The sequence below is a fragment of the Harpia harpyja genome, chromosome 12, assembly GCF_026419915.1.
Source record: "Harpia harpyja isolate bHarHar1 chromosome 12, bHarHar1 primary haplotype, whole genome shotgun sequence".
Taxonomy (NCBI): domain Eukaryota; kingdom Metazoa; phylum Chordata; class Aves; order Accipitriformes; family Accipitridae; genus Harpia; species Harpia harpyja.
The window spans coordinates 33,567,725-33,595,314 of NC_068951.1; the positions used below are offsets into that span (position 1 = coordinate 33,567,725).

The 27,590-nt window shown below is 54.3% G+C and overlaps 2 protein-coding genes and 3 non-coding genes across 5 annotated transcripts; 1 reads left to right on the plus strand and 4 right to left on the minus strand.

The window, feature by feature from the left end:
- The first annotated feature begins 2,551 nt into the window (after positions 1-2,551).
- B3GNT7 (UDP-GlcNAc:betaGal beta-1,3-N-acetylglucosaminyltransferase 7) lies at positions 2,552-8,661 on the plus strand. Its single transcript, XM_052804820.1, has 2 exons — positions 2,552-2,692; positions 7,436-8,661. The coding sequence occupies exons 1-2, from the start codon at positions 2,682-2,684 to the stop codon at positions 8,637-8,639; spliced, it is 1,215 nt and encodes a 404-aa protein (XP_052660780.1). The 5' UTR covers positions 2,552-2,681; the 3' UTR covers positions 8,640-8,661.
- A 4,738-nt stretch (positions 8,662-13,399) lies between these two features.
- NCL (nucleolin) lies at positions 13,400-21,434 on the minus strand. The gene is made up of 15 exons (XM_052804401.1): positions 21,197-21,434; positions 20,366-20,473; positions 19,453-19,750; positions 18,957-19,106; positions 18,330-18,515; positions 18,020-18,103; positions 17,629-17,764; positions 17,103-17,239; positions 16,507-16,633; positions 16,150-16,283; positions 15,654-15,789; positions 15,398-15,549; positions 14,757-14,883; positions 14,093-14,310; positions 13,400-13,889 (listed from the first exon to the last, which is right to left on the minus strand). Exons 1-15 carry the CDS (start codon positions 21,212-21,214, stop codon positions 13,810-13,812), a joined length of 2,091 nt encoding a protein of 696 aa, XP_052660361.1. The 5' UTR covers positions 21,215-21,434; the 3' UTR covers positions 13,400-13,809.
- Positions 14,441-14,579, minus strand: LOC128149730 (small nucleolar RNA SNORA75). Its single transcript, XR_008237793.1, has one exon. It is a non-coding gene; the product is annotated as a small nucleolar RNA SNORA75 (small nucleolar RNA).
- LOC128149734 (small nucleolar RNA SNORD20) lies at positions 15,182-15,258 on the minus strand. Its single transcript, XR_008237798.1, has one exon. It is a non-coding gene; the product is annotated as a small nucleolar RNA SNORD20 (small nucleolar RNA).
- On the minus strand, positions 17,842-17,911 carry LOC128149733 (small nucleolar RNA SNORD82). Its single transcript, XR_008237797.1, has one exon. It is a non-coding gene; the product is annotated as a small nucleolar RNA SNORD82 (small nucleolar RNA).
- Positions 21,435-27,590: the final 6,156 nt, after the last annotated feature.

Below are 27,590 nucleotides of genomic sequence, written 5' to 3' on the forward strand. Positions count from 1 at the left end.
CTGGCAGTGCCAGGAGTGCCTAGGACAGTGTTTATCTCTGTCATTAGTAGTCCTGGACCTGACACTGTTGGAGTCTTTAACGAGTATCAGAAGTAAAGCTTTGCACAGCCATCACGCCCCAGGTCTGCAATGCTCTCACGCAGCTGGACGTGCATCTCTCCCACGCAGCGGGAGGTGGGAGTGGGGTCTGCCTGCACAGAGGGGCTTATTTGAGCTGAAACCCTGCGCAGCAGCACGGGAGCATCCGGGAAGTCCGCGCGCTCGCAGCCCTGCCACTTTCCTGCACAGAAGCAGCCATCGGAGAAGTGGGAGCCTGGGAGCATGGCTGGCAGAGCTCCCTGAGCAGACTGCCAGGAGCCCTTCTCGTCCCACAGCAGTGCCACTTCCATGCTAGAGCAGCACAGCCCTCAGGCACGCTGCACAGCGGCCGGCCCGGGGCTTGCCGGGTGGACGTGCTGATACCAGGGGATCGAGTGCCCCAGGAGCCTGTCGCACACCCACAGCATCTGGGCATCCCCTGTGGCTGCAGCAGCTGCTCCAGGGCTGTGTTTTGGGTTTTACTCCAGCTCCCCATAGCAGGGATGCTGCAGTTCCTGTCTCCATCATGGTCCCAGGGCACATTGGAAGGAGGAGATGGTGGCCGTGCTTTTGCGGCTTTGCTGTTCACAGCCCTTTGTGCCTCTTTGTGAAGGGGAGGTTCTCCAGTGGGGTCCCCCTCCACCGTGAGCCCCTCTTTGCAGGGTGGGGTGAATTCCCAGCCGTGGGCTGGCATGCACCTACCATCCCTGTGCCACAGGGATGAGGTGAGTCCTTCTCACATCCCGCTCTGGTCAAGCTGATACTCAGTGTGGCTCTTCATTGTACCTCTGACACCCCTTCTCTGTGTATCTCACCGCCATGATTTTCTTGGGGCCATGAATTCAGCAGATACAGACTTTCCTATGGGCAGTGGGAACAAACTAAAAAGGAATCAGGGAAGGTGCATAGGGACCTTTGGTGGTGATAAGGTTGTGGGGTGCTGCAGAGCTGGTGCAGCCTGTTTGGGCAGACTTTCCTGGGGAGCTTTCACAGCCCCCAGGACATGGAGCTGCAGGGCATCTGGGAAAGCGATAAACCGAGATAAGGAGAGAGAGAAGCGGGTCTGGAGAAAGCAGTGCAACTTCCCCCCCCAAACTGAGCTGGACTTTGGGTTTTCTTGGAGCAGGGCCAAATGCTATTTGAGTAGCAGAGGTTGTGTGGGTCCCATCATGTGTCCAGCTTCGGAACAGAAGAGCCTCTTCCATGACAAGCGCAGTGTGTCTGGGGGGCTGTGGGAGATGCTGGCTCTCAGAACTCGTGCAAAATGCAGAGGGGCTGCGGGAAAGGGACTGGGATATCTCTGCTGGGCAGGAAAGGAAATATCCCAAAGGATTTCCTGCAGGCTTCCCAGTCTGGCTTCATGGTTGACACGAGTGGCTGGTGGGGATGGGAGGATGACAAAAAGGGAGACATCAGAAATGATGGGGACTGATTTTTGTGGCTGAAAAAGACCCTCAACTGAAATGCTATGTTTAAGAGGAAAGGAAGGTCTTAAATCTGCTTCTCAATGGGCAATGGGATGTCCCATGCTGATATGGCTGCAGCAGGGATGCTGGTGAAACACTGCTCCAAACCAAGGCTGAAGGAAGAGTTTGGAAGGACACCTCACTGCCTGTGGTGCTGGTGGAAATTTGACTCATAAGACAGGTCCTGGCATCTTGAGCAGGCACCTTCCGGCTGCAGCAACCCTTCCTCTCAACTCCATGCACCCCCAGGTGAGGTGTGGGTCCCAGGAGATGTGTGGGTCCTGGACAGAGCGTGAGTGCCTGGTGAGGTGGGAGTCCCAGGCAGAGTGTTGGTTCCCGACAAGGTGTGGATCCTGAGTGAGATGTGGGTCCTGGGAGAAGTGTGGGTCCCAGGAGAGGTGGGGGGGCCAAAGAGAGGTGGGGGTCCTGGGTAAGGTCTGGGTCCCAGGGGAGGTGTGGCTCCATTGTTCCAGGGATCCCAAACCATGCTGTGCACAGAGGCGAAGCTGGGATCTCAGTGTCCCCATGAGGAACTGGTGTTGGGCCCCAGCTCCCTTTTGGGATTCATCCCAACGTGACCTGCTTGTGTTGGGACGGCAGAAAAGACCCACATTCCTTTTCCAGAGATCAAATCCTAGCTGCCAAAAGCACCTCTCCTGGTGAGCACTGGAATCCCATTTCCATAACTGGGATCCTTTACAGTTAACAGCTATGGGGCAGGGCTAACACACCCCAGAGAGGAAACTGTGCCTGGGGTGTAGAAGACCCCGTGGGGTGGGAACCCCCGGGTGGGAAGCCCCCGAGCTCCCAGCTCCTGGTAGGTGTCCCATCAGCAGCGGGGAGGGTCCCCAGGGGGGAATGTGGGGTGTCAACCTTAAACCCCTTCCCCTGGCAGCACTGGGGATGTCTCAGTCTGCTGGTGCGGCTGGGGGGGACGGAGGGGCAGGGCAAGAGTTAACCTACCTGCTCTGCCATCCCTCTTGGCTCCACCTCGGAGACCGAGGGGAGGGAAAAGGGAAAAAGTAGGGAAAAAAAAAAAAAGAAGAGGAGGAGGAAGAGGAGGAGGGCAGAGAGAAGCGCCCGGACCGCGGGCAGCCCCGGCCAGCAGCGGAGCGGCCGCCCCGTCCCACTCCCAGCATGTTCCAGTGGTGAGTGACTGCCGGGGAGCGGGGGAGCCCGAGCCCCGCTCCTGCCCCGCTCCAGCACCGTCCCACACCCGGTGTCCCCTGCCCTCCGCTCCCGCCGCTCGGCACCGCCGTCCCGGCGCTGCGCCCTGCCCGGGGCCTGGGGGGGGCTGCGAGGTTCCCTCCCCACCGGCTCCCTCCCGAGGGGCTCCCCGGTCCCCTCCCCACCGCCTCCCTCCCGAGGGGGTGCCCCGGGGGCGGCTGGCTGGGAAGGGGCAGCTGTGGTGGGGAGGGTGCGCATGGGGAAGGGACAAAGGAAGACGCTGTTGTCCGTCTGTCCCCTGTCCGTCTGTCCCCGTCCCAGGAGCGACGCTCCCCCACCCCACGCCCCGGCTCTGCTGAGGGCTCCCAGGCGGGGTCCTCTCCCACCACCCCCGGGCCGGAGTACCCCAGGGAAGGCTCGCCGGGGTGTCCGCTCCCAGCGCAAACCTCGCCGCATCCCGGGGCACCGGAGCTCCGGCCCGGCGGGAGCCGGGACGGGAGCAGCGGGCAGGGGCTGGCAGTCAGTGTCGTCCGTGCCCCCCCCCCCCCCGCTTCCCTGGGGATGCCTTTCCCAGCCCTTGCCTGGAAAGGGCTGCTCTGTGTGGCGGGGCTGGGGAGAGCGCGGCCATGAGGGCAGCCAGACCTGCCCGTGGGGTCCCTGTCCCACGGCAGCGCCAGCCTGGGGGGGGATGCCCACGGCGGGGGGGGCGGTGGGGAGGAACCATCCAGGGTTTGGGCTCTTGCCTCTTCCCCAGCCCTGTGGTTTTACCGCCTTGTATTTAAACCAGATGTCTTTTATAAGATGGGGACGTGTCCCCGGACACCCCGGCAGTGGGGACAACCGTCGTGAGCTGGGGCCCCGCTTGGCGCTTGCAGCCAGCCAGCTCAGGCTGCTTTTGGAGACATTTGGGTGCTTTTCGCCCAGCATCTGCTCCTAGATAAGATCCCCTCTCCCAAGCCCTTGGCACCGCCAACAGAAAGGTCTCTATACTGGTGGTGCCTCCGCCGGCTCAGTGACTGGGTCTAATTGAGAGGCCAGAAAAATCCAAATAAATAGATAGCCCCGGCCGATCAAAGAGGTTTTCATGCGGATCAAAAGTGGCTGTGTGCCTCTCCGGGGACCAGGGATGGAGAGCCCCAGTCTCCTGGGGCCTCTCCTGCCCTACAGCATCACCACCTGAAAGGAAAACTGCCCACCTCTAATTTGGGGATTTATATTTATCTACCTGGGGCAGAGACGGTGGTGGTGTGGCCATCTCACAGGGAGGCTTTTCAGCTTTTCCTGCTGGAGAAAAGGGAAGAGGAGGAGCAGGTTGGGACCCTTTCAAAGCTCTCTCGGTGGCACCGACACTGGTGGTTGGGGCAGCCGGTCCTGGCTGGCGCCAGCGGGAGCCCAGCCGGGACGGGCATGGGTTGCTGCCATCCTTGGGCCCTGCAGCACCAGGTGCCCCAGGCTCTTGGGGATGCTGCCAGGGACAGGCTGAGGGTTGTGCCCCAGAGCATGGTGCTGGGGCTCAGCAGGGTGATTTCTCTGTGATGGCAGTGAACCCGAAGCACCTCCCTCACCCTTGCCTCCTGCAAAGCAGGAGGTTCTTGGGGTCTCCAGAGAGCAGGACCTGGTTTCTCCCCCCTAAAGAACTTCCCTGCTGAGGAGACCACAGAGCAGAAAGACTCAAGATCGGAAAAGACATGCACATGATTGCCACGCTTTTGCCCCCAAAATCCTTGGTTTGATGTGGGAATCACATGCGGTTGAGGGTCAGGGTCCCCCTAGTCCCCATTGCTTTCCTGCCAGTGCAGGGACAGGATTTCTGTGGGGCAGAAGTCAGCCGTGGGTCTCTTGGCTCCTGCTGGACCAGGTGGTGCCCCCATCCATGGTTTGCAAAGTCAGACCTATAGGAAAAATCTCAAAGAGATTTTTGTAATAAAGCAAAACTAGCACGTTGCCGGTGAGAGTTGGGAAATGCTGTCTGCTGAAGGAAGGAGGAATAAGTTTCTGTGCTGTTGTGCAACACCTCACTGATACACCTAGATGTAGCTGGGCTACCCAACCATCCGCCTCTTCCTAAAAGACAGAGCGCTCCCCTCAGCCCCAGAGCTGTGTCTTCTGCCTGGGCTGAAATAAAAAGCAGTGACCCAAGGAGGGTAACAGGGGTGAGCAGCTCCGTGCGGCTCCCATCTGTGGTGGGCAGAGCCTGCCAAGGGTGGGACCCATCCGTGCCAGTTAGTGACAGCCCTATCTATGCAAATTTTTTTTTAAATTATATCAGTAATTCCCTGCCCATGGCTTCTGGGGAAGTTCTGGCCATGCTTCAGGCTGGGTATTTTATCACGTGTTGACCTTGGGGTGGTGGGGAGTGCAAGGGTGGGATGGGGTGGGAGCAAGGCTGGGGTGTCAGGATGGGATTGGTGCAACTGGGCTTACTATACAGGGGTGACTGGGGTTATTTCTGCTATAGTGCCAGAAATGAGAGATTTTAAACATTGCTTGGCTGTGCAGGGGTTAAAGTTGTATTGGGATGAAGGGTTTCTAAGAATAAGCTCAGAGCTGTGTGGCTGGGGCTGGAGAGGGTTAAAGGAATGGTGAGATCTAATCAGAACTGCTCCCTCATCAGTCTCAGATGAGTGGCCACATATAAAACCGGATGGGGAATATCTACCCATTTACCCGTAATTACTTATTTCCACGCTCGCTCTCACAGTCCACGCTAGCGATCACAGTTTTCCCACGTAAATGTGGGGCTGAAAAGTTCTTTGTGTTTGAGGGCAAAGCCAGAGAAAGGAGCTCCTGAAATCTCCTGGTTCCCCCAGTTCCCATTTGGGGCTCCTGCATTTCAGGGTGGCCGGAGTCTCCAAAAGCAATGCTGTCCCCTGCTCTGGGGAGCCCGAGGGGCATTGGGGTGTCCCACCAAGCAGGTGCTGTGGTGCAGCCTGTGCCCCCAAACCCCAGTAGCTTCCTGGCAGTGCTGATCACAATCTGGCCCCCAGGGCCAGGAGAGTTTCAAGGCTTTTTTTTGGTTTTTGGCTATCTGGAAATTACTTGGGTTAAACGTTTCAGATTTCAGCCCCAAGCTCCTTCTCTGGACTACCCCAAAGTGAAGGTGCCATCTGCCTGGTAGAGATGATCTTGGATCTAATGGAGAGTGGGACGCTGAAGGCTGTCCCCGATGGGTGGCACCCAGGCTGGGATGTGCTTCTGTCACCAAGAGGACGGGCACAGGGGAGCCGTGAAACCCATGCCACATCCGTCTCCGGCTTCCCAGAGGAGGTCCCTTTTGACCGCCGGCAGGGAAAGGGGCTCCAGGGGCCACCGAGCATCTCACATGTCCCCTCCTGCGTGGGAGCAGCTGGAGTCGGGGCTGCCCTGGGGAAGCTGTCAGGAACTTGGTGGGCACGTGGAGCCCAGCTGCCGCCCCCCAGTGCCCCGTGCTTATTTCCAGTGGAAAATGGCCCAAGGCAGCTGGAGCAAGCAGGACTGTGGCGGGAGGAAATTGGTGCAGATGTGCTAGCTGGGGGGGGGAGCCGGGCACCTGGGGGCAACAGTGCAGATGGGCAGAGCCTCTCCCACGGCAGCAGGGCGAGAAACCCACCTTAAACTGTGTGGAAAAGAGGGGGGTGGGGGTGGGGGTGTGGGGGTGGTATTTCGTGCATCAGTAATCTCTGCATGCAGCCTTCCCGCTGTCCCAAGGACCACCACAGGATGCCTCTCAAGCCCTCGGTGAGCTCCACAGTTTGTCCCATGAGCCAGTGGCTTCCCCAGGTGATGGGTCTGCAGAGGGGGAGAGCAGCAGGGTGGCCCCGCAGGAGGCTGCGTTTGATCTACCACCCCCAGTCCCCTGTGCCCCCTGGACATGCCAATATCTGATTTGCTGCAGGCTGGGAAAATCTGCTCCCAAACCTAAGCTTTGCAGTGGTGCAAATCTCCAGTGGTGCACCCACTGTCCTTATCCTTGTCACCACAAAGCAAAGCGATGGGTCCCGAGAGCTGATGGGTCCCGAGAGCTGGCCAAAATGCCCAGCAGTGCCCCCAGAAATGCTGTTTCCAGAGGTCGTTGCAGGGTTAGGAGTGTCTTTTCCCCACTGAACCTTGAAGTTCATCTCAAATGGCAATTTTTTTGTCCTGATCTGCCATTTCAAAATGAAAACGCAATGCCTGTTTCATGTCAACTCCCATGGTCTTCCTGGCTCCAGCTTCTCAGTGTTGTGTAACCTGTGATGCTAATCTAGGGCCGTGAGCAGCACATCTGTGTTTTGGAGCTAACGCTTCCATGGAAAAGATAACTTCCTTCTGCTCTTGTCCTAAACTGCAATTTTCAGATGGCTGAAACGGGTTTCCCTTGGGACTTTCCTCCAAAACAGCTGCTATGCTGAAGCTCTCATCCCGAATTCATCTCTCTCGCTCGACCCATTTTCTTCTTTCCCATGAACCCTTTACAGCTCTTTGTGCAGATATGGGGTTACCAGATGAGACCACAGCCACCTGCCATGTGCCTTGTGCCTGTACCTGCCACTGTGTGGCCCCAGACCCGCCCCACAAACGGGATGCAGGTGGGAAGAGTGTGGGTGGAGTTGTCCCACAGATCTTCCCACAAGGCTGCTGCCTGTCAAAAGGTGATGGGACAGAGATTATGAGCATCCCATGACCTCTCCAGCAGATGGTTTTACAGACAAGCATCTTGCAGCCTGCTGTTTCGTCTCCTTAACCCCCCTGTCTTGTCCCTTTAGGAAGAAGACCATCTACAAAACAGTTTGCCTCTCCTTCTTGCTGGTGATCACAGTGACGGTGCTGCAACGGGGAATGGCCCCCAGCCAGTTCATGCAGGGCCAGCAGCAGAAAGAGCTGCCCCTTCCAGAGCCCCTGAAAACACAGAAGAGAGACAACGCCTTCTCCATCACCAGCACTTTCTGGAAGAGCAAGAAGGAGAAAGGTCCTGTGAAGGAGGAGGAGAGCATGATGGCAAAGCAAGCAAAATCCTGGGATGTCACCACTACCAACTGCTCAGCCAACCAGAACTTCAGCAAGGTGGACTGGTTCAAAGGGCTGGAGCCCAATTTCCAGCAGTTCCTGCTCTACCGACACTGCCGCTACTTCCCCATGCTGATCAACCACCCTGAGAAATGCAGCGGGGATGTCTACCTGCTCATTGTGGTCAAGTCTATTATCACGCAGCACGACCGCCGCGAGGCCATCCGGAGGACCTGGGGCCAGGAGAAGGAAGTGGAGGGTAAGAGGATCAAGACCCTGTTCTTGCTGGGCACAGCCTCCAAGGAGGAGGAAAGAGCCAACTACCAGAAACTGCTGGATTACGAGAACCACATCTATGGGGACATCTTGCAGTGGGATTTCCTGGACAGCTTCTTCAACCTCACCCTCAAAGAGGTCCATTTCCTGAAGTGGCTGAACATCTACTGCGACAATGTCCGCTTCATTTTCAAAGGTGACGATGACGTGTTTGTGAGTCCCAGCAACATCCTGGAGTTCCTGGAGGACAAGAAGGAGGGAGAGGACCTCTTTGTGGGGGATGTCCTCTACAAGGCCAAGCCGATCCGGAAGAAGGAGAACAAGTACTACATCCCCAGCGCCCTCTACAACAAAAGCAACTACCCACCCTATGCAGGGGGTGGGGGCTTCATCATGGATGGACCCCTGGCCAAGAGGCTGCACAAGACCTCGGAGACACTGGAGCTGTACCCCATCGACGATGTCTTCCTAGGGATGTGCTTGGAGGTCCTTAAAGTATCACCTGTTGGGCACGAGGGCTTCAAAACTTTTGGCATTGTGAAGAACAAGAACAGCAAGATGAACAAGGAACCATGTTTTTTCCGGAGTATGTTGGTGGTTCATAAACTGCTGCCTCCAGAGCTGCTCCAAATGTGGGACTTGGTCCATAGTAACTTGACGTGCTCGAGAAAACTCAACATCCTTTAGCTCAGTCTCTCTGGAGAGCTGGGACTGGAGGGACCAGGACAACTGATCCCTGCTCTGGGATGGGGTGAGCTTCTGCTGGTGGCACACAAGTCCTTCGGGGGCATCTCCCTCTGGGGCGAGGAGGGCAGAGACACTGCGCTCGCAGGCAGGATTTGCGATAATGTTTGTTCTTGTACTGTAATGTGGTTCGCTTATCTCCAGCTGGGTTGGGGGTTGCTGAAAAAGAAGAGAGGAAAAAAAAAAACAAACCACAACAAATCTAGCACAAAAGGAAGAGAGAGGGAGAGAGGGCAGAGGGGTTTGTGCTCTGCTTTAGGTACCACCTCCACCGGAGCATGATGAATGGCTGCGTGGGGGGAGGCAGGGAGGGATGTGGCACAGGCATTTTTGGAAGATGTTCAGGGGCTGGCTATCCAGGGAAGCTGCTTCAAGGGAGTTGAGCGGTTTACAAGTGCGTGAGCCCCCCCATGACTCAAAAGTCAAGGGGATTTTACTTGTCATTTCGAATTTCTCCTCCGTGCAAGGTTTTAGTGACATTGACCCTCTGTGCATTTGGTTCAACCCCCTGCCAAAGTCCTCTCTGTGTCCCCACTGTGCAGCTGGGGAAAGGAGGGCTCCTCCGAGGCTGGACCTCGCCAGCCCCAAGCCCCCATTAGGGTTTCAGCGAGGCAGCTGGGGGATTGGAGTCTTTGTCGCTGCTAGAGGGTCCCAGACGATGGTGGGTCCCAGCACCAGCCCGGGCTGTGCTTGGCTCCCTAGCCCCTCTGCCAGCCTCGCTGTGCGTGCACTCAGAGGAATGCACCCAGGCGAAATTCCTCAGGGATTTGTTCCTCCTGGCAGAAAAGGGAAGGGAGGAGGCGGGCTGCCCTTGCCCACGGCCAAGGAAGCAGCAGAGAAACATGGTTGGCCCCAGCTGGAGCAGTCCAGGGGCTTATCACATCTGGGACCCCCAACTCGGGTGCAGGCATCCCAGGGGCTTGCTGCAGGGAGACCCTCTTCTTGCAGCAGGGCTGCCCTGGTGGAGTTGCCTCAGAGGGGAACGACAGACTCCAAAGACCCCATGCATGGCCACTTCAGGCTCAGCCCCAGTTTTGCAGCGAGCGCAATGCTCCAGGGCAGGTTGGAGAGCATCGGTCCCACCCTGGCACGCAGAGCAGGGGACGAGGGGCCAAAGTGAAGGAGAGCTGGTGTTTCACACCACGTCTGCTCCTCTCAGGGTTGTTGCAGTGTTTATTCTACAGGATGAAGCCCAGGAGCATGACAGGGAGCGGTATCATGAGACATGGCCCTTTTTCTTTGGGCTGAAAGGGCCACTGGAGCTGTCGAGGGGAGCCTCGAGCCAGCTGCCATGATGGAACCCCCCCCCCCCCCGACACAGAGAGACATGCGGCCATGCAGGGGCCATGGCTGCTCTCCAGCCACCGACTGCAGGCGTGAGGAAAGCCAAAGGCATGTACAAAGCCACACACGTGCATGGGCACTGGCGTGCCAGCTCGCAGGCACAGGCTCTGCACACGCAGATGCCCCTGTGCATAGGGCTTCCATGCCCAGTTGTCCCTGCGTGCGGGTGGACGCACACAGCCACATCCATGGCCCTGACCACGCACAGTGAAACACAGGCGCATATGCTCTCACTCTCTCTCCCTCTCTGGTGCCAGACATTGAAAGGAAAAAATTTCGACTACCTCAAAGGTCCCCCTGTGCAGTGCCTTTTTTTCTTTCTTTTTCTTAATGTGTTTTGGAAACGGGCCCATTTCATGTACTCCAAGTCTGTATGTTCCCCAGGTTAGAAAACAAACAAAAAAGGGCATAAACCAGCCAAAATAGGCACCCTCGTGCCAAGCCATGCCGCTTCTCGGCAAATGTCCCTCATCTGCTCAGACAAGACGCAGATTTGAAGAGGAGGAAGAGAAAGCCCACTGCTGGCCAGGGCTCAGCTCTTGGTACCAGGGCTGGCAGCAATACTGTGAACTTTGATTTATGATGCACCCAGTGGCACCGTATCCCTGGGGCAAGTGCTGGCAGCACAGGGCAGAGCCCCAAGGGGATTTTTGGTGCCTGCTGGGCTTAGGCAGTACAGAACACTCCTTCATTTTCCCGTCCCCTCCCTCCTTCCAACGGGAGCGAGTTCAGAAATACTTTCCAAATTGACACCTCTGTAATTTATGTCAGGTACAGTACATTAGGCTGTATATTTATCCTATATGCAGGGACAGCTCTCGCTCTCCATAGCAATGCACATGGCGAGCCAGGGCTGCGTGCAGAAATCTCTCAGTGTTGCTCTTCACCTGGTGGGACCTGTACAGAGAAACCTTGTAGATTTGGTGAATATTCTAGTTTCTAAATAAAGGTTAAAAGAAGAAGGAGAATTAAAAAATACCCCAAGCCCTTACTTTGTGTCATTGCTAGAGGATTTCTGCTGGCCAAGACAGTCTGGCTGTTTGGGAATGAAATCTGGTAATGGGCTACAGTGGCAAAACTGCTGCTTGGAGTGGGCATTTGGGGGCTGTGGCTGCCCTGCTCTGGCTTGGCATGGCTTCCTCGCGGAGCCTGGCATGATGTTTAACAAGGGCCGGTGGATATTTTCTCTCTTCCATGCACTCCTCCAGCTGCATTTCAAACTCAGCTAAACTTCAGATTGTCCTGGCACCCTGCAGCAAGGAGCTCTTCACCTCGCCCCCTGTGGGAAGAGACACTTTGGCAGGTTTGGAAACTCACCTGTTTTGTCGAACACCCTCTCCTCGTGCCAAAGGAGGTTGCCACTTCGCTGTCCCTGTCACCCTCTCCATGGCAGGACCCTGCTCACTGCCTTTTTTCCCCCCAACCAAAGCACCACCCCAGGGTGACACATCCCCTGGCCATACCGCAATGGGATACACAGGCCACAGGGCCAGCAGCAACCCCAGAGCAGAGTGAGCCGTGTCTGCAGGGACACACCTGCATCGGGTTTGAACCTGGCTGGAGTGAAGAGGAGGAAAGCCAGGCATTTGGGTACTGGGGGTTTCTGGGGCTGGCACGCTGCTTGACATAGTGATGGGGAGCAGAGAGGCCAGCAAAGGGGACCAGGATATGCTGGACTTGGCAGGCTGGGCCAAAAATTTCAAAAATTTCACAGGTGAGGACTAAGGCAAATGCCGAGCAGATGCACTCGTGGATGTGCTTGCTCTTTCTCCCTCCAGTGTGACCCAGGGCTGTCTCCTCCGGCCATAGGACTCCTCCGCAGGGTACCAGGGTGCGAGCAAATGCTCCAGCCAGGGATCCAGTGTCCCGTGTTCCGATGTGAAAGTGGGTCTGGGTCCCATGGGCAGGTCTGAGGTCGACTGCAGGATGAGGAGGCGAGTTATGCCAGGGACATGGCAGGGGGAAGGATGCCGCAGCCCCCAAATCCCTTTGTTCAGCCTCTTTCACACGTAAGCGGGGGAGGTCTCCGAGCTCTTCGCGGGAAATCACCCCCCCCCCCTCCCCAGGGGGGTGAGCGGCCCGCCGGGCCCGCCTCGGCTCCTCGCCCCGCGGGGCTGGCGGCGGGGGCGGACCCCTTAGCCCGCCGGCCCCGGCCGCGCCGCCCGAGCGCGGGCCTGTACTGCCCCCTGGCGGCCGGCCCCGCCGCCACCGCCCTCCCGACCATTTGCCGCCGGGGCTCGGGTGGCGGCTCCAAAATGGCTGATGCCCAAAGGGCTGGAGAGGAGGAACCCTGACCCACAGATCCGTCCTCAGGTCTCCAGCAGAAGCAGGACCCTCAAGCCAAAAGCAACCGCTCCCCCACGGGTTTAATATAAAATATTTTACCTGTAGAGAAACCCTTTTTTCCTGCTCCAGGGCTGTATGTTGTAAAGAGATGACCGCATCAGCACGAGGGGCCACAAGGATTTAAAAAAAAAGAGTCCCAACATGGCTACAACATGCAAGAAAGGTAGAGCTGTCTGCAACCACGTAGCTAGGAAGATAAGCCCCTGGCTGATGGGCTGGCCAAGGGACCATCCCGGAGGACATAGGCACTTGACATTTGAGCCTGTGGGTACCTGTGCCCAGGGGAGGCTTGAACTGACAGCTGCGCAGCCCTGCAGCCAATACTGCCCAAGTTAAACCAAAACAGCAGCTACCCCCCCCCCCCCCCCCCCCCCGCTTTCTGTACCCACGTGCTGCAGTCACTCAAAAGGAGCCTTGTCCCCTAATAGCTGCCACTGCAGGACACCAGCCAAGTGCGTGGCTGGAAAGACACCAGTAACTACTGCTATGGGACTAGGCCAGGACCAAGCGCCTTCATCCCCACTCTGGTGGAGGCCATCACCCTTGCCAAGCCTGTGTTTGGTCAAGGTAGCAAGCAGTTACTTTCCCTAACCCCATGTTTCTTCAATATATTTGCTTCACAGTTCAGGACGACTCAAGAGGAGACAGTTTGGAATGAAGCACAAGAGGCAAGAGCTGTACAAGAGCGTTATCAAGCTGCAGGGCCTTGGTGCAAGATCCGACTTCTTTTTAAACAAATGAAAGTAAAAAAGCATTTGGCTGCTATGTAACATTACATACATCTTCAGTTAAAAGTTAAAAGTATGGTTGTAGGCATATTACCTCAGCCATGGTATTCCTCTCCCCTACTCCTTCCTACAAGCAAACACTCTAAGCATAGCACACATACATTGTTGGGAGCTGATGTAGGCTAGAGCGAAGCAGGACACTAGCTGCTGCCTGTGATGTTAATGACCTTAAGAGAAGACTCAAGACAATTTCTCACAGCCCTGCTTCACTTAGCAGCACAGAAGTAACACGAACCAGTTTAGGTCCTTTAATCTGTCCAAGACAGGGTGCTGAAGCACAAATGATAAAACATTCTGCATTTTTACAGCAAAAATGCTACAGAAGTTTATAGGAAAAAAAAAAATATTTTTGTACATGGGTAAAACATTATAAATTCAAGACAACTCACAGACAAGGGGTAAATTCCCACATCTATCGCTCGTTTTTTAAAAAGTTCATTTGAATAGGCAAGCAGTCAAAATGGCTTGCTCTCTCTTCCTTGAAATGAAAATTGTATCTTCCAAGTGGCTCACAGTACTGCTTTGCATCTTGGAATGTCCTCCGAAGGCTCCGCCAAGATCAAAGGAGAATAAAAACCCCCGGAGTCCTTTCAGATAGTCTCAGAGAGCAGGAGAAGGGAAAGGAAAGGGGAAGTTTATTCAAACTTTATCTTCTTCCCTTGCGGCTTGTGATCTCCACCTCCTCCTCTGCCTCCTCGGAAGCCACCTCCTCTACCTAGAAAGAAAATTATTACAAAAAGCAGAGTTACAGGTATCCCTGCACAGATACCACTGCCCTTCCAAACCCATCCTGCCACAGGACAGAAAATAAATTCACATCAAGCACTCTGTGGTGGCACCACACCATAATCCCAAGAACAGCTTTGGGTTAATTATTGAGCATGCCCCCTTAGAACAGCAGCATTTGCCACCTCTTACCTCCAAATCCTCTGCCACCACCTCTGCCACCAAATCCACCTCTTCCTCCTCGGCCTCCTCCTCTGCCGCCACGACCACCAAATCCACCGCCACGCTGAAATTCACCCTTTGGCTTGGCAAAATCAAGGATCACTTTGTTTCCATCTATCTCTCCATCCTCCATGGCTTCTTTAGCTGCTTTGGCATCTTCTGGGGAGCTGAAGTCCACAAACCCAAACCTATGAAACAGGTTAAACAAAAGACAGTCAAACTCCGCAAGCTGTAGCACCACCTACAGGTACTTGATCCCAGTCCCTTCAGAAACGAACACCTGCACTTCTGCAACCACACAGGGATCAGGACCATGCTACTTGTAGAACAGCAGTGGCTAATCACAATCGATGGAGCCCCATTGTGAGTTTGCCAGTACTGAACAGTTAATATTCTTCTCGTGCGAATCCATAGGCTGCCACGGATTTGTCGGCAGGAAGGAGCTCATTGAGAAGTGAGCACGCGCTGCCCTCTACAAACAGACCCAAAGCTGTAAGCTTGTTCTGATTCTGTGCAGTTTACTAGCTTCAAAGCATCACCCGCATGAGCATTAGAAACACCCTGCACTGCATAAATCAGTTAAAGTGAGACTTTTTGTAGCAACTGAACTAATCCCAGGTGAAGTTTAACATACCCTTTAGATGATCCAGTGTCTCTGTCTGTGACTATTCTAGCACTTATAGAGCCTTCAAATGATTCTCTTAGCGTCTCCTCTGTGGTGTCCTCAGAAAGGCCTCTGACAAACAACGTTTTGCTTTGTTCTGTGGGAAGAGAATACATTCAGAGATCACCATGTCCGAGAGCAAGGCAACCGTCAGTTTCTTAACATCACACCCAGCTTGCACTACTGGCCTCTAGAACAGCTCACGGGGCTAAGGGGTTTGTTTTGAAGTAACGGCTCAGGCACCTGAAGTCGTCCTTGAAAACTTTTTCCAGACTGCAGTTACAACCTGACATCAAAATATCTCCATCAGCCAACCTGGTACACTGTCAAAGTAATTTTTTTTTTAAATAGATGCTTGCATCTTATCAATAGGGATGCTAACTGGACAGACACTGCTGGATCAGCACTTGACTATCTAGAGGACTTCGGCAATAGTTTCATCAGCATTTCAGATAATCAGTCATCATATCCAGCACAGTTGCCTATGATGCAAGTCTTTCATTCCACAAGCATGTTTTTTTTTTTTTTAAAAAGCAGCCCTAAGTTTGCATGAATGGTACACTCGTGCCACAGCTGTCTCAAGATCAAGTGGTCAAATATGGAACACTTACGATTAAATCCTCCTCTTGCGTTCATGCTCCCTTTCTGCCATGCCGGTGAACTGAATTCCAATCTGATTGCTCTGCCTTCAATCTCTGTGTTGTTACAGGAATTCAATGCCTCTTTGGCATCCTCAGTTGTGGGAAATTCTACAAACGCATACCTATTTGGAGAGGAAGACTTCAGTCAGCCTGGGAGCACAAGGGATCTGTGGAGGTAAGTCATTCGCAACGCCAACTCAGGAGTCGGAAGAAAGGCACAACATACCCTTTAGGCCTGCCCTGGTTGGTCTGTGGCATCTTGATGGAAGAAGCTTTCTTGAACAGTTCTTGGAGAGTCTCTTCTGAAGCAGCATATGAGAGGTTGTTGACAATTAGGGTCTTTGACTCCCTCTCTCCACCTCCTGTGGAGAAAACTCAGTGTTGTAAGTGCAAGTTTGGAGAAGGAAAGCTCTCTTCCTCTAGTCACAGGACCTTCTTTAGGGTGAGAGTAGTTGTTGCCCCCTCCCCACCTCAAGGTGAGGCACAAGGCTAAGTGCAACACTGTTTTGGCCACCTAGACTAGTTGTCCCCCCTCATCCAAAACATGCAGTAGAGACATGAAATGCACAGGATGCAGAGGACAAGTTAGGCAAAAGGTCCCTTCCTGCTAACTTAGTTTTCCTGCAGTGCTTCAAGTTGCTCTATCCCTAGCAACCTTCTGAAACAAGTGGAATTAAATCCTAAATGTCAATTGTATGGATGTTATTGATCCAGAAAAGTACCTTTCTGATGTTCTTGATGGCTCTTCTCACCAGTGAAGTCAATGACCATGGCACGACCATCAATCTCTGTGCCCTGCTTCTCCTCCAGAGCTTTGTTTGCCTCAGCTTCTGTTTTAAATTCAATATAGGCCATCCTACAGCACAGAAAAGCACATAAGCAAATGCCTCCTTCCAGGAACGACTAAGTTCATGAATGGTGGGGGAAAGGATGTGGAAGGAAAATGCTTTAAAAATTAGCATTTTCAGTACACCTAATGCAGCAGGTTCCTTAAGGTAGCTAAAGGACACACGAGCTTATCAAAATATGCCAAGAGTTTGAGGAACAGCAAACGTCAAACAGTCCTCTCAGCTACATACCCTTTGCTGTTCCCCTCCTTGTTCATTACTATTCGGATTTCTAGTGCATTTTCAAACACCTCTCTCATTTCATCTTCAGTTAAGCGGTAGGGCAGATTCTTCACAAACAATGTTCTAGCATCTCTCTCTGCAAAGAGAGAACAGTTACTTTCACATCGCCAGCTAAAAATCCCTTCTCATCTACACTGCCAGTTCAGTGAGAATCAGTGAGTTGATCCAGCAGAAAATAAACAACAATAAGCATTTGCATTTTCAGAAGCTGAAAAAGCAAATATTATGAAAGTTAATTAGGCTGCCACTGTACTTCTTTTAAGGGCACCAAGTTCAGAAAACAGGTCCTAAAGCTTCAGAAGAGCCATTTCCTCCTCAGCCACCCCAGCACGCACTATTTCTTGGGATCACATCTCCAGATATTCCAGTCTGAACTTGCATATCCGTTAGCATTTGAGAAACTGTTTATGATACAGAGCCCAAACCAGGAAGATCTGCCTTAAAAGAGCAGAATAGCAGCCATCAGTAACACTGCAAGCCTGCTCCATGTCCCAATTATGACAACTTCTTTGACATGCACAGGTATTCAGAGTTATGGGCCGTACCTTTCTTATTTTCTTTCATCGTTTCCTTGCTCTTTGCTTTTTCCAGTTTGATTTCCAAACCCATTAACTTCTTTCCATTCAGTTGGAGAGCTTTATCCAGATCTTCAGCAGATGAAAAGTCTACATAGCCGAATCGCCTGAAAGAAGAGTAACCTTACCATTTAAGCTGATCTATCTCTAGTAGCAGAGAACACAAAGAGAAACCCAGAACCAGAGAGGTCCCCATTGGTCAAGTTAGACTTAATAAAATAAATGCTAACTGGTCCACATAACCAAAACAACAGTAGAGAACAACAGCTCTGTACTGAAATGCCAGCTCTCCCTTTAGGGAGATACTGTCTGAAAAAGCTGCAAGCCAGGCAAGTATTATACCCGTATCAATACCATGCCTCTTCCAGTTTCCATACGCTATCAAGCAACCATCCCAGCATCCTGATGGGAACCAGCATCAGCACAGTTATACCTCTCCAAACAAGTTACTACCAATTAAAAGAAATAAGCAGCAAAATTCTACTGATGAACTCACTTGGAAGCACCAATTCTGACATCTAAAACTTCGATATTCTTCTTCCCAAAGAATTCTTTGATGCCAGTCTTCAGTTCTTCATACTCCTTGGTGGGGACCAAATTTCCCACAAAGAGGGAGAAAGCTGAAGTGGGCCCTTTAAATTAAAAGATAATAAAGTTTTTTAAAGGCAGCTAAAAGAACTGGAAGCCAGACTCCAGACAGCTTTATTTAGCACATCAGTTTCTGCTCAAAAGTGACATCATACTTCAGTATTAAGTCCCTTATAATCATCATTTGTGCTGGAAAAAACCCCACTCAGCATCCCGTCCCTTCACAGTTACATGCCTTGCCCAACAGTCCAGTAACAGTCCATCAAACAAGCATTGTCTGATGATCCCACACCACCTACCGTCAGTTTTCTTTTTCTTGGCCTCTGGTGCACTTTTGTTGGCCATTTCTTTCTTCCTCTTTCCAGGTGCTTCCTTGACAGGTTCTGTGATAAAGAAAAAGCAACAAGACTGAAATATTAAGTACAAAACAACTTTTTCTGTACTGGATCAATACAGGAGCATTAATCTTTACACCAGTCATATGCAAGACCTTCTCTTGTCACTACAGCAACTGTTCCTCAGCCCAAAAGATCATGACAGGACAAAAATTTCGCTCAGGCATCTTTCCTGTTATTATAGAGTTATGGTCTCAAAAACATTTAAACTCACTTTCATCCTCACTTTCCTCTTCGGCATCCTCTTCATCCTCCTCCTCTTCATCATCATCCTCCTCCTCATCATCCTCCTCATCTTCCTCATCTTCAGAGTCTGCCTTGGCTTTCACTGGTGTGGCCTTTACTGGAGTAGGTTTCTTCACCTGAACAGGGGTTGTGTCCATGGCTTCATCTTCAGATTCTGAAACAAGTTGAGCACAAGATTTCAGACATGTTCAAGATTAAGCCCCTTTTGAGACTTAAGAAAATCTTATGAAGAAAAATAGTGTTTTTCATGCCTCCTTAAGTTTTTATGTTCTTAGGAAAGGCGTTTAATATATATTTATAGTGTTTATAAAAGCTGGCTCTCCCTCAAGTTTTACTGCATTAAAAAACAATACCTGTTCCCCAAGAGTAAAAAGTTTTACTAGCAATAGGGAAATAATCACCCAGTCAGCCACATCTGATGGACAATAGTAGCCAGCTAAAATCAGGTGGGCACTAAATGGAGACAGACACACACTCTGCATCACTTGACTAATCCATTAAGTCACACCCCCCCCAGCTCCCTGTGTTTATTGGTTTAACATCTTCTAATTAAAAAAAAAAAGCATCAGACAAAGTTTTCCTAAATCCCACATACCATCATCTTCTTCCTCATCATCCTCCTCATCATCATCCTCCTCCTCTTCAGATTCTTGCTTTGCTGGCACAACTGCAGGCTTTTTGGCTGGTACTGCTGCAGGCTTTTTGGCTGCAGGCTTCACAGGCATTGCTGGTTCCTCTTCCTCATCTGCACCAACAGTACAGCAAGTGTTTACCCATACCACTCAGCCTTCAAACTTTACCAGTAAAGTACTTTGTTTCACAAGATTTTGGCAAAGTTCAGGAAAGAACGATCAGGAAACTGGAAGATGCTTCACATGCTGCGTGTAATGCAGCTGCAGCCCAAGCTCTCCTCCAAACTTCACCAATTCCCCACCTTTCCTTCCTCACCAGCTTTTAATCAATGAACCCCCCTCTCGCAAGTATTAAATCATACTACTTTCAATTCCAAAGGTACTCAAATTCAGTGACTTGATTGGAACAGCTTTAGTCAACTTATACAAGGATGAACACAAATTTCAAAATTAACTTACCAGAATCTTCTTCCTCTTCTTCCTCCTCCTCCTCCTCATCTTCCTCCTCCTCATCTTCCTCATCATCTTCATCCTCCTCCTCACTCTCTTCCTTCTTGGCATTCTTCCCATTTTTCGCTCCTTTGGTTAGGACAGCAGCCTTTTTAGGTGATGGAGCAACAGCCTTTTTAGCTGGAGTAGCCACAGTCTTCTTAGCAGGTGTAATTGCCTTTTTTGCAGGAATAGCGGCCTTCTTTGCAGGAGTAGCTGCCTTCTTGGCTGGTGTCACTGCTGCTTTCTGTTTCTTCTGAGGGATCATCTGAAATACACATTAGTGTAAGACTTTTATCATGGCCCTTTAAACTACTATTACTCCAATGTCAGACAAATATATAGCAACTGCAATCTACAGCGCATCCTTCTGACAGACTTAGTTTATGTTGAATGACGTTAATTGCCTATTCTGTTGAATTAATGAAGCTCAGAGCCAGTTTTTTTCTTACTTTTAACAGACTACTTATGGAACATTGAAGCATCTCCAAGCTCCCCCATCCTGAAGCAAGACCAGTGATCTCTCTAGTAGCATTCAGTAGCTTGAAATTTTCAGTCTTGCATAGTATTTTTGTGTGATAAATCACTTATTGCTGATGCTCTACTAGAGTAATTAATCATCCACTTGCTCATCGGTACTAGGACAGCCTTAAGATCCCAGCAGTCCTTCCAAAGCCTGGAAGTACAGATTTAGCAGCTAAGCTAGTTTTCCCCACGCTGCTTTTCTCTTACAAAATCCAGTTTATTCTTCAGCCACAGTTAACTGACAGACACCCATTGTTTTATTAATGCTGATTCTCTGTCACATACTATGTACCCCCCAACCCTCATGACACTTCAGTAAACACGTGCACCCTTTCGACTTCATTTCTAGACCGATCACCTCTTCTCCGCTGCTTTCCTCTAGCTCAGAGGACTCTTCTTCCTCGCTTTCCTCGACCTTTTTGGGGGGAGGAGCCATTTTTTTCTGTTTGATCTGATTCTTGGGAGTCTGAAAGAGACAGCGAGCTGTGAGGCGACCTTCCTTTCTCTGCTGGGTAGCGAGCAGCATGCTTAACTCCGAGGCACCCCGCACACCTGCGACCGCTCGCACCGGCGGACAATCGGCCCCACCACGTGGCGGCCCCCGCGGCCCCCAACGGGCCGGGGCAGCCCTGCTGCGGCGGGGGGCACGGACGGACGGACGGACGGACCCGGGGGTGCTCCCCCCTCCCCCGCCTCGGCGGGACGTTCCCGGGACGGGCGGGGGGCTCCCCGCGCTCCCACGTGCTCGCTCTCCCCGGCGCACCACGTGGCCGCGCCGGCGGCTTAGCCCCGCCCCTCCCCGGGCTGCGCGCGCTCCCACGCGGCGCGCGCCGAGGTGCGCCCCCTCCCTCCCCTTCACACCTCCCGCCCCCCGCCCCGCTCCCCCTCCCGCGGCCGGGCCCCCGCGAGCGGCAACACGGAGGAGAACGGGACGGGACGAGGCCCCGAAACCGCTCCCACCGACCGCGCGGCCCCTCCCCTCGCCGCCATCTTCATGGTGAGAGAGCGGAGGCCTGGAAACGGTCGCACGGCCTGTGGAGACGGCAGCAGGAAGGCGGCCCGGCTCTCCGCCCCCGCTGCCCACCCACCCCCCCCCACCCCCCGCCATCGCCATCCGTCCGCCCCGCCATGGCGGCGGCCGCTCGCTTCCCGCCTGGCGGCTGAGCGCGGCCCCGCCCGGCGCCCTCACCTTGGCGATCTTCACCATGATGGCGGCGGTGCCTGGCGGCGCAGGGGCGGCGGCCGAGCTGTCTCGGGAGAGGGGTGGGCACGTCCGGCGGGGCGGAGGCGAGGAGCGGAGCGGGCCCCGGGCGGTCGGCGGGAGCGGCGGCGAGGCGCTGGCGACCCGGACCGGGGACTGAAACGAAAGAGCGAGCGCGGGCCCCTTCCGCTCGCTTGCCTAGCCCTCCGCCGCGCCACGCCCCCTCCGCCCCCGCTCCAGCCAATCGCCGCGCGCGCCGCGCCGCCCGGCCAATGGCCGCCCCCGCCCCTCGAGCCCCTCCGCCAATCTCCGGCGCTTTGCGATCAGCCAACGGGAAAGCGCGTTACAGCCGTCGGCGAGCGAGTGTCTGTGAGGTGGGGGGCGAGAGCCGGGGGGACGCGCTGCCCGTCCCGGAGGAATCGGCGTTAGCCAATGAGAGGGCGGCAGCTCGGCGCCTGCGCCCTGATTGGGCGGCGGGGCTTAGCGGAGGGTGGGCGTGGCCGGGACGCGGGAGAGCACGTGGCGATCGGCGGGCCACGTGGTGGAGCCGGGCCGGGGCCGGGAGGGGGGCCCGGGGGTCCCGGGGTCGGGAGCGGGGTGCCGGGGCCGGCTTCCCAGGCCTGCCCTGCGGCAGCTCGGCTCCGGGAATGGAGCTCGGCCCGACCACTCTTCTGTCTTTTCCTTTGGCCTTGGCAAAGGGACCGGCGCTGGGCCCCCCCCAGCGCTGCTTCTGCCACTCCCCTCCGCACCGCCCCCCGGCATCCCCTCCCCGACCCTCGGGAGGCACTAAGCGCCCTCGGACAGCTTGAAGCAGCATCCCCAGGAGCTGGTCGGCGTGCAGCTGCTGGGGTTGCAGTTGGCACCGGAGTGCCTTGCAGCTGCCACCCTCCACTAGCTCCCGGTGGGGAGAAAAGGCCCAACGCTGGGGGAAAAATAAACCTGTGCTTGCCTGGTGAATGCTTTTGACTTCATTCATTGAAAGAAGACACCAGCTTTCTCCCTGTGGAGTTTTACCCCAGCGGCTGTAAAGTCGGGGTAGGAACAACCCCAGGGCAGTGTACAGCACCCCTGTTTAACGTGCCAGTCTGCTGGCAGGGCTGGGGGCTGTCTTGCCCCTGCCTGACACGGTGTTCCTCAAGGACCTGGGTGATGTCTGTTGATGGGGCTTCCCCACTGCCCTACATCCCCTCCCACTTCAAACTGGGTGTCTAGCCAGCTCCTCGGGCTCCTGACTCCCACACGTGTGACTGTAGCAGTTTGCTTGAGAGAAGCCCTTAACTTGGGGAACACAATCCTAGGGAGCCCTAAAGAAAAAAAAAACAAAACCCCAGACTCTCAGTGAATGTAGTCCTGCAGGGCCCTGATGGCCTTGAGGGGACACCCCTGGGTTGCTTAGTGCCACCTGAAAGCAAGGGACACACGGTGGGTGAGGCAACATACCTGGGTGTCCTGGTGCCTCTTTCTCCTCTGCTGGGTGAGGAGAGGCAGCTTCTAGGCAGGCAGAGCCACAGCTGAGGGCACCCGCTCACGGAGAGGTGATGGGATCAGAGGGGGACACTGCCCATGTCCCAGCCCTGGTCACACACACAGGCAGATGGAGAAACCCCTTGTATAGGGCAGCTGGACTCTGTGTTTGAAACTGCAACATCTGGCTCATGTCCCACTGTGTGCTGCAGGAGCCGTCCCCAGGTGACACAGCGACACAGACTCAGGGTGGCCCATGGGGATGCAGGGTGGTAGAGATGGAGGAAGTAGAGGCCTGGCAGGAATTTTTAACTGTCTGAAGCAAGTGCTGACTGTAGCTCCTTACCGTGCCTGCATGTGGTGCAACAAAATCCCGTATTACCATTGCTCATACAGCTGTGCTGCCAGTGCTGGGGCTGGCCTTGGTTCCTCTCCATGCAGCGGAAGGACTGGTTTGCCATGGGAAAGGGACAACTGTTGCTTCAGCCAGGGGCAGTTTTGGCAGCCAGGACACTGCATGTGTCTAATAACATGGTGCCAGCGGTGGGATCAGCAAAGGGTTGGGCTGGCAGCTGGCCAGCCTCAATACCCTGGCAGAGGACATCTTGGTGTGGCCGGTGCTCCATCTCTTCTCCCAGCAGTGTGCTCAGCTGGCAGGTTGTCCTTGGTGCTGGCACCTCTAAGGCTGCAGCAGGACCCAGCGTTTGGGTGGAGGAGCGCAGCACCCATGAGCAGAGGAGTGAGAACCAACGCTGCCTGCGGCACTGCGTTAATCCACGCACCGTTGAACAGGTCCAGATACGGCCCGACCCTGCCAGCCGCTGCTGTGGCTGTAAAGGGCCAGGGATGCCACAGGGAGGAAGGTAGCTGGGGCACGGCAGATGCCGGCATTTAGGCCGGGCTGTTCCCTGTATCCCACCTGCGGTCAGGACCTCCTGGCAGCCCTAGCAGTGGGCATGAGGCTGCCGAAGCAGCAGCAAGGCCAGACTTTTTCTGTGGACACACCACATTGCAAGGCTGTCCCAACAGCACGGCACAGCCCTGCTCCTCTGCAGGCACACCAGAAATTTCAGGGCCAAGGGAGGTCTGCAGAGCAGCATCAGTGAGGAGTAATTTGGCCAAAAGAGCAGGTTTGACAGTTCTATTTGTAGAGTAAATGTATTTTAGGTGCTTTTATGGCTGTCTCTTATTGTAGCATGCCTGCAGCTTGGGAGCATTGATCTAATTCCACAGTTAAAGGGAATTTAGCTGGTTTAATGGAGACCCCAGGAGGGATATGCCAAGGATTCACAGTTTCTCGCACAGCAGAGACTCATCCCCCATGCTTCCCCCCAAGCCTAGCAGCGCTGGGGACGCCTTGCTCGGCTGCTGCTGCCCAGGGCTGGGAGGGAGCTGGGCTGCGGGGCAAAGGCAGCTCCCCAAAATCAGGCAAGATGGGTGACCAGCCCGGGGAGGGAGTGACAGCCCCATAGGGACCCTAGGTGAGGGGAGTGAGTGTCCCCAGACGTCCTGTTCAGCCTGTGCCCGGTCGCAGCTGCGCGTTTCCACTAGATGGTGACAAAAGGCCGCAGTGCCTGTCCCGAGTGGGAGCCCGCGGGGTTACCCTGGCTCCCCGAAATACCCCTCCGTGTGTGCAGCTGAGCAGGACATCCTGCCCTGCCTGCTGCATGTCTCCCAGGAGATGTCGGAACTCGGAGGACGGTCTGCGATGAGCCTTGCATTTGGTACCCATCAGATAAAAGCAGCAGCCAAGCACAGTCGGGAGAGGAAAAATTTTACCTGTGGCTTGTGCAGGCATCTGGTGCCAGAAAACCCATCAGGGACCTCCAACCAAACACCGTGCAGGTGCCCACAGAGGGGGGAAACAGGCTAGAAAAGCCGTCAAATGCGGCCCTGAGTTGCCCAGCCCCAGCCTAGTTTCCCTGGCGTCACGGCTCAGCTGCTATGTGGTCTGAGCAGTGGCCTGGCATGGGCATGGCATGGCAACAGTGACAGCAAAAAAAAAAAAAAGCAAAATTACTCATCTTGGGTCTAGGCACTGCTTAAAAAACTCTTGAGCATCCCAATGTCCCACCAGCAAAGCCCCTTCCCCTGCCACCAGTGCTCACCTCACCCCATCATGCTGCTCCCCTGCCCATCGCCTGCTGCCAGCCAGAGCCACCCCAGCAGGTACTGCAGAGCAGCCGATGGATGGTAACACAGCAGGACCAGGCACACAAGACCCATCCTCTCTCTTCCCAACCACACACCTCACCTAAATACCTGGTGGGTGGAGAAAACTCTCCCCTTGCTCTGATTAATGCAGGGCATCAAATGAGAGAGGTCTGTGCTGTACCCTAATTAAGCCTTTTCTTCATTACCCACCTGGCTGTGCCAATGGGAGAGCCCTCAAGGATGATGAGTGTGAAGCGGGCACAAGGTTTGCCATGAGAAATGGCATTTAATCTGAGCAGCTGCATGCCAGCCCATGTCCTGCGGCTTGAAATGGGCAGCTCGGGACCTGGTGGGTGGGCTGCAAGGATGAAAGTCAATGGTGCCTGGCAGAGTATGGGATTTCTTCTCTGGGGAGCACCCTTTCTGGAGGTGGGATGCTGCAGGGCTTGGCATAGGCCATTGGAGCCAGACACACCCTCTGCCCCTCCAGCTGATGGTGGGTGATAACCCAGCACATCCCTCCGGGATGAGGCTGTGCCATTTGCTGAGGTTTGTGACAAGGAAATGTCCTGGTGACTCACATGGGGAGTTTCATATATGCAGCATTTAGTCTCTCTGTGACCTCTGAGGATCCCTCAAGCGATCATTCCTGGTGCCCTGCAGAGAAAAAGGGCTTTTCTATTTCCAGAAGAAGCTGATTCCCCTGAGATGTCCCTTCTGCCAGCCCCATTCCTCTCCCTAACACCCCTTGCCTGGAGTGGGCAGCAGGACCTTGCAGCCTGCCTGGGAGCCCCCAGCAAGATCATGCAGCTGCCCAGAGCCTCTGGGCCAGGCAGGACTCCCCTCCAGCTCTGCTTAGCAGGAGGAACAAGTGCAGCCCTGGAAAAAATGGTGCAAGAGGGAGAGAAGTAGGACTGAAACAAAGAGGACTTGCATTAGGTGTGAGATAAAGAAGAGAAACCAGGCTAGGGATATGTGGAGCAATTCGGGTGGTGAGAGGGGAGCTTGGGAGCACCCTCCTCTCCTCCGTCAGGACAGAGAAAGTTGGTGAGATGGGAACAGGGAGGCATTTCGAAGCAATACATGCAAATGCCTTTATAACCCACGGGGAAGCCAACCTGGGGAGAAGTTACAGGTGATCCCAGTTCAGCGATCCCAGGCCAGCAGCCAGCGCACGTCACCGCCCCACACAATTGCACATCTCCCTGCGCTGCTCCGCAGTGCTTGGGAAGGTTTTGCAGGACTTCTGTGGAGACAGCCCAGAGTGGGAAGCTCCTCTTTGCACAAGGCGTTTCTGTGCATCCTATTCATCTCCCAGAGATGGAGCAATAGTGAACAGGATCCAGACAAGCGCCACGTCCCTGGGGATGACTGTCGAGAGATTCAAGTAAAACATCTGCAAACTGCTTGTGGCTCAGCACATCTGCCCCTTGGCACAAGCCCACGGTGCAGTGACCCGGGGATTTGCCTCCGCTCATTCACATTTTACCTGCTGGAAGCTCCCTCTGCTCACAGCCTTGTGTTGGGCTACTTCCATTTCACAGCAGCTCCTGGGCATGGGGCCAGCAGAAGGCAGACGCTCTGCCTGGAACAAACGCAAACCAGGGGATTTTTTTTTCTTTTTTTTTTACCTTCTCAAGCAAAAAACTGAATCTTTGTTGAGTCCAAACTGGAAAAGCAGGAGTCTCCCTCCACTCCCCCCATTTTTGTGTTTGTATCCGAGCAAGGGGGTGAGCTCAGCCCTGCCTTGGGAGCTGCGTGCACCCACCGCTCAGCAAAGACAGTGAGCAGCGTGGCACAGCAAACCCGGGGCTTCCCTGTGGCCTTACCTTTAAAACCAGGACATAGCTAAATGCAACTGGGGAGAGCAGACCCACGGTACGCCGCTGATCTCAGGGCCCCCCTTGCAGCCCCCAGGCACACACACACATGTGTCCCCAACATAATGTGTCCCAGCCTCTGCCAGGGGAGCTGGCAGGTCCCTGCCATCAGAGCCAACTCAAAACTGCCCATGGAAACAGGAATCGGCTCCAGTGGCTTCTTTATCTTAGTGGGAAATGGTCTGATGTTTCCCCTGGAGCTGTCGTGCTGTGTTGTCCCAGCAAAAGTTGCCTGCTGAGCCCCATCCATGAGGTTTGCAAAGCTCCTGCCCCAACTTGCCAGCATGAGGGACCGGCCACCCCAAGGGCTTTCCTGGTTGCATCGGGAGGTCCAGCCACGAGCTGAGCTTTTTGCAAAAGGTCACTTTGCACTTGACTGTACGTGCAGAGCTCAAGCGACCCAGGCTGGCGTCGAGCTGTGCAGACCACCCGAGAGCCCGGGAAAGGTCAGAGCTTGGGATTCACCAACACAGCACAAGGGATACTGAGGCCACCCAGCTTTCACCCTCCGCCTGCCATGGTCTCTGCAGCAAGCTCCATCAAAAGGAGGTTAAAAATAATGGCTGGAAGTACTTCTCCAGCCCGCACCGCTCTCAAGCTGTTTGTGCCTCATCCCAGCAGCACGTCGGGCTGTTTCACTTACCAGCTCTTGCAGTGGAAATTCCCACTGGCAGGGTGTGAGTTAAAACCACTGCTTTCAAACTTGCAATGACTGTAGTTAAAAATAAGACTCAGAGCAATAATTTTCCCACTGTTGGTGGTGTTAGACCCAAAACCTGGTCCTGAACAACCCAGTGGTGTCTCATTAAGCTGAGTGAGCGTGCGATCATGACGTCTGCATCCTGGGAGGGAGGTGAGAACATGGTTTCTTGGGGAAAAGTCCT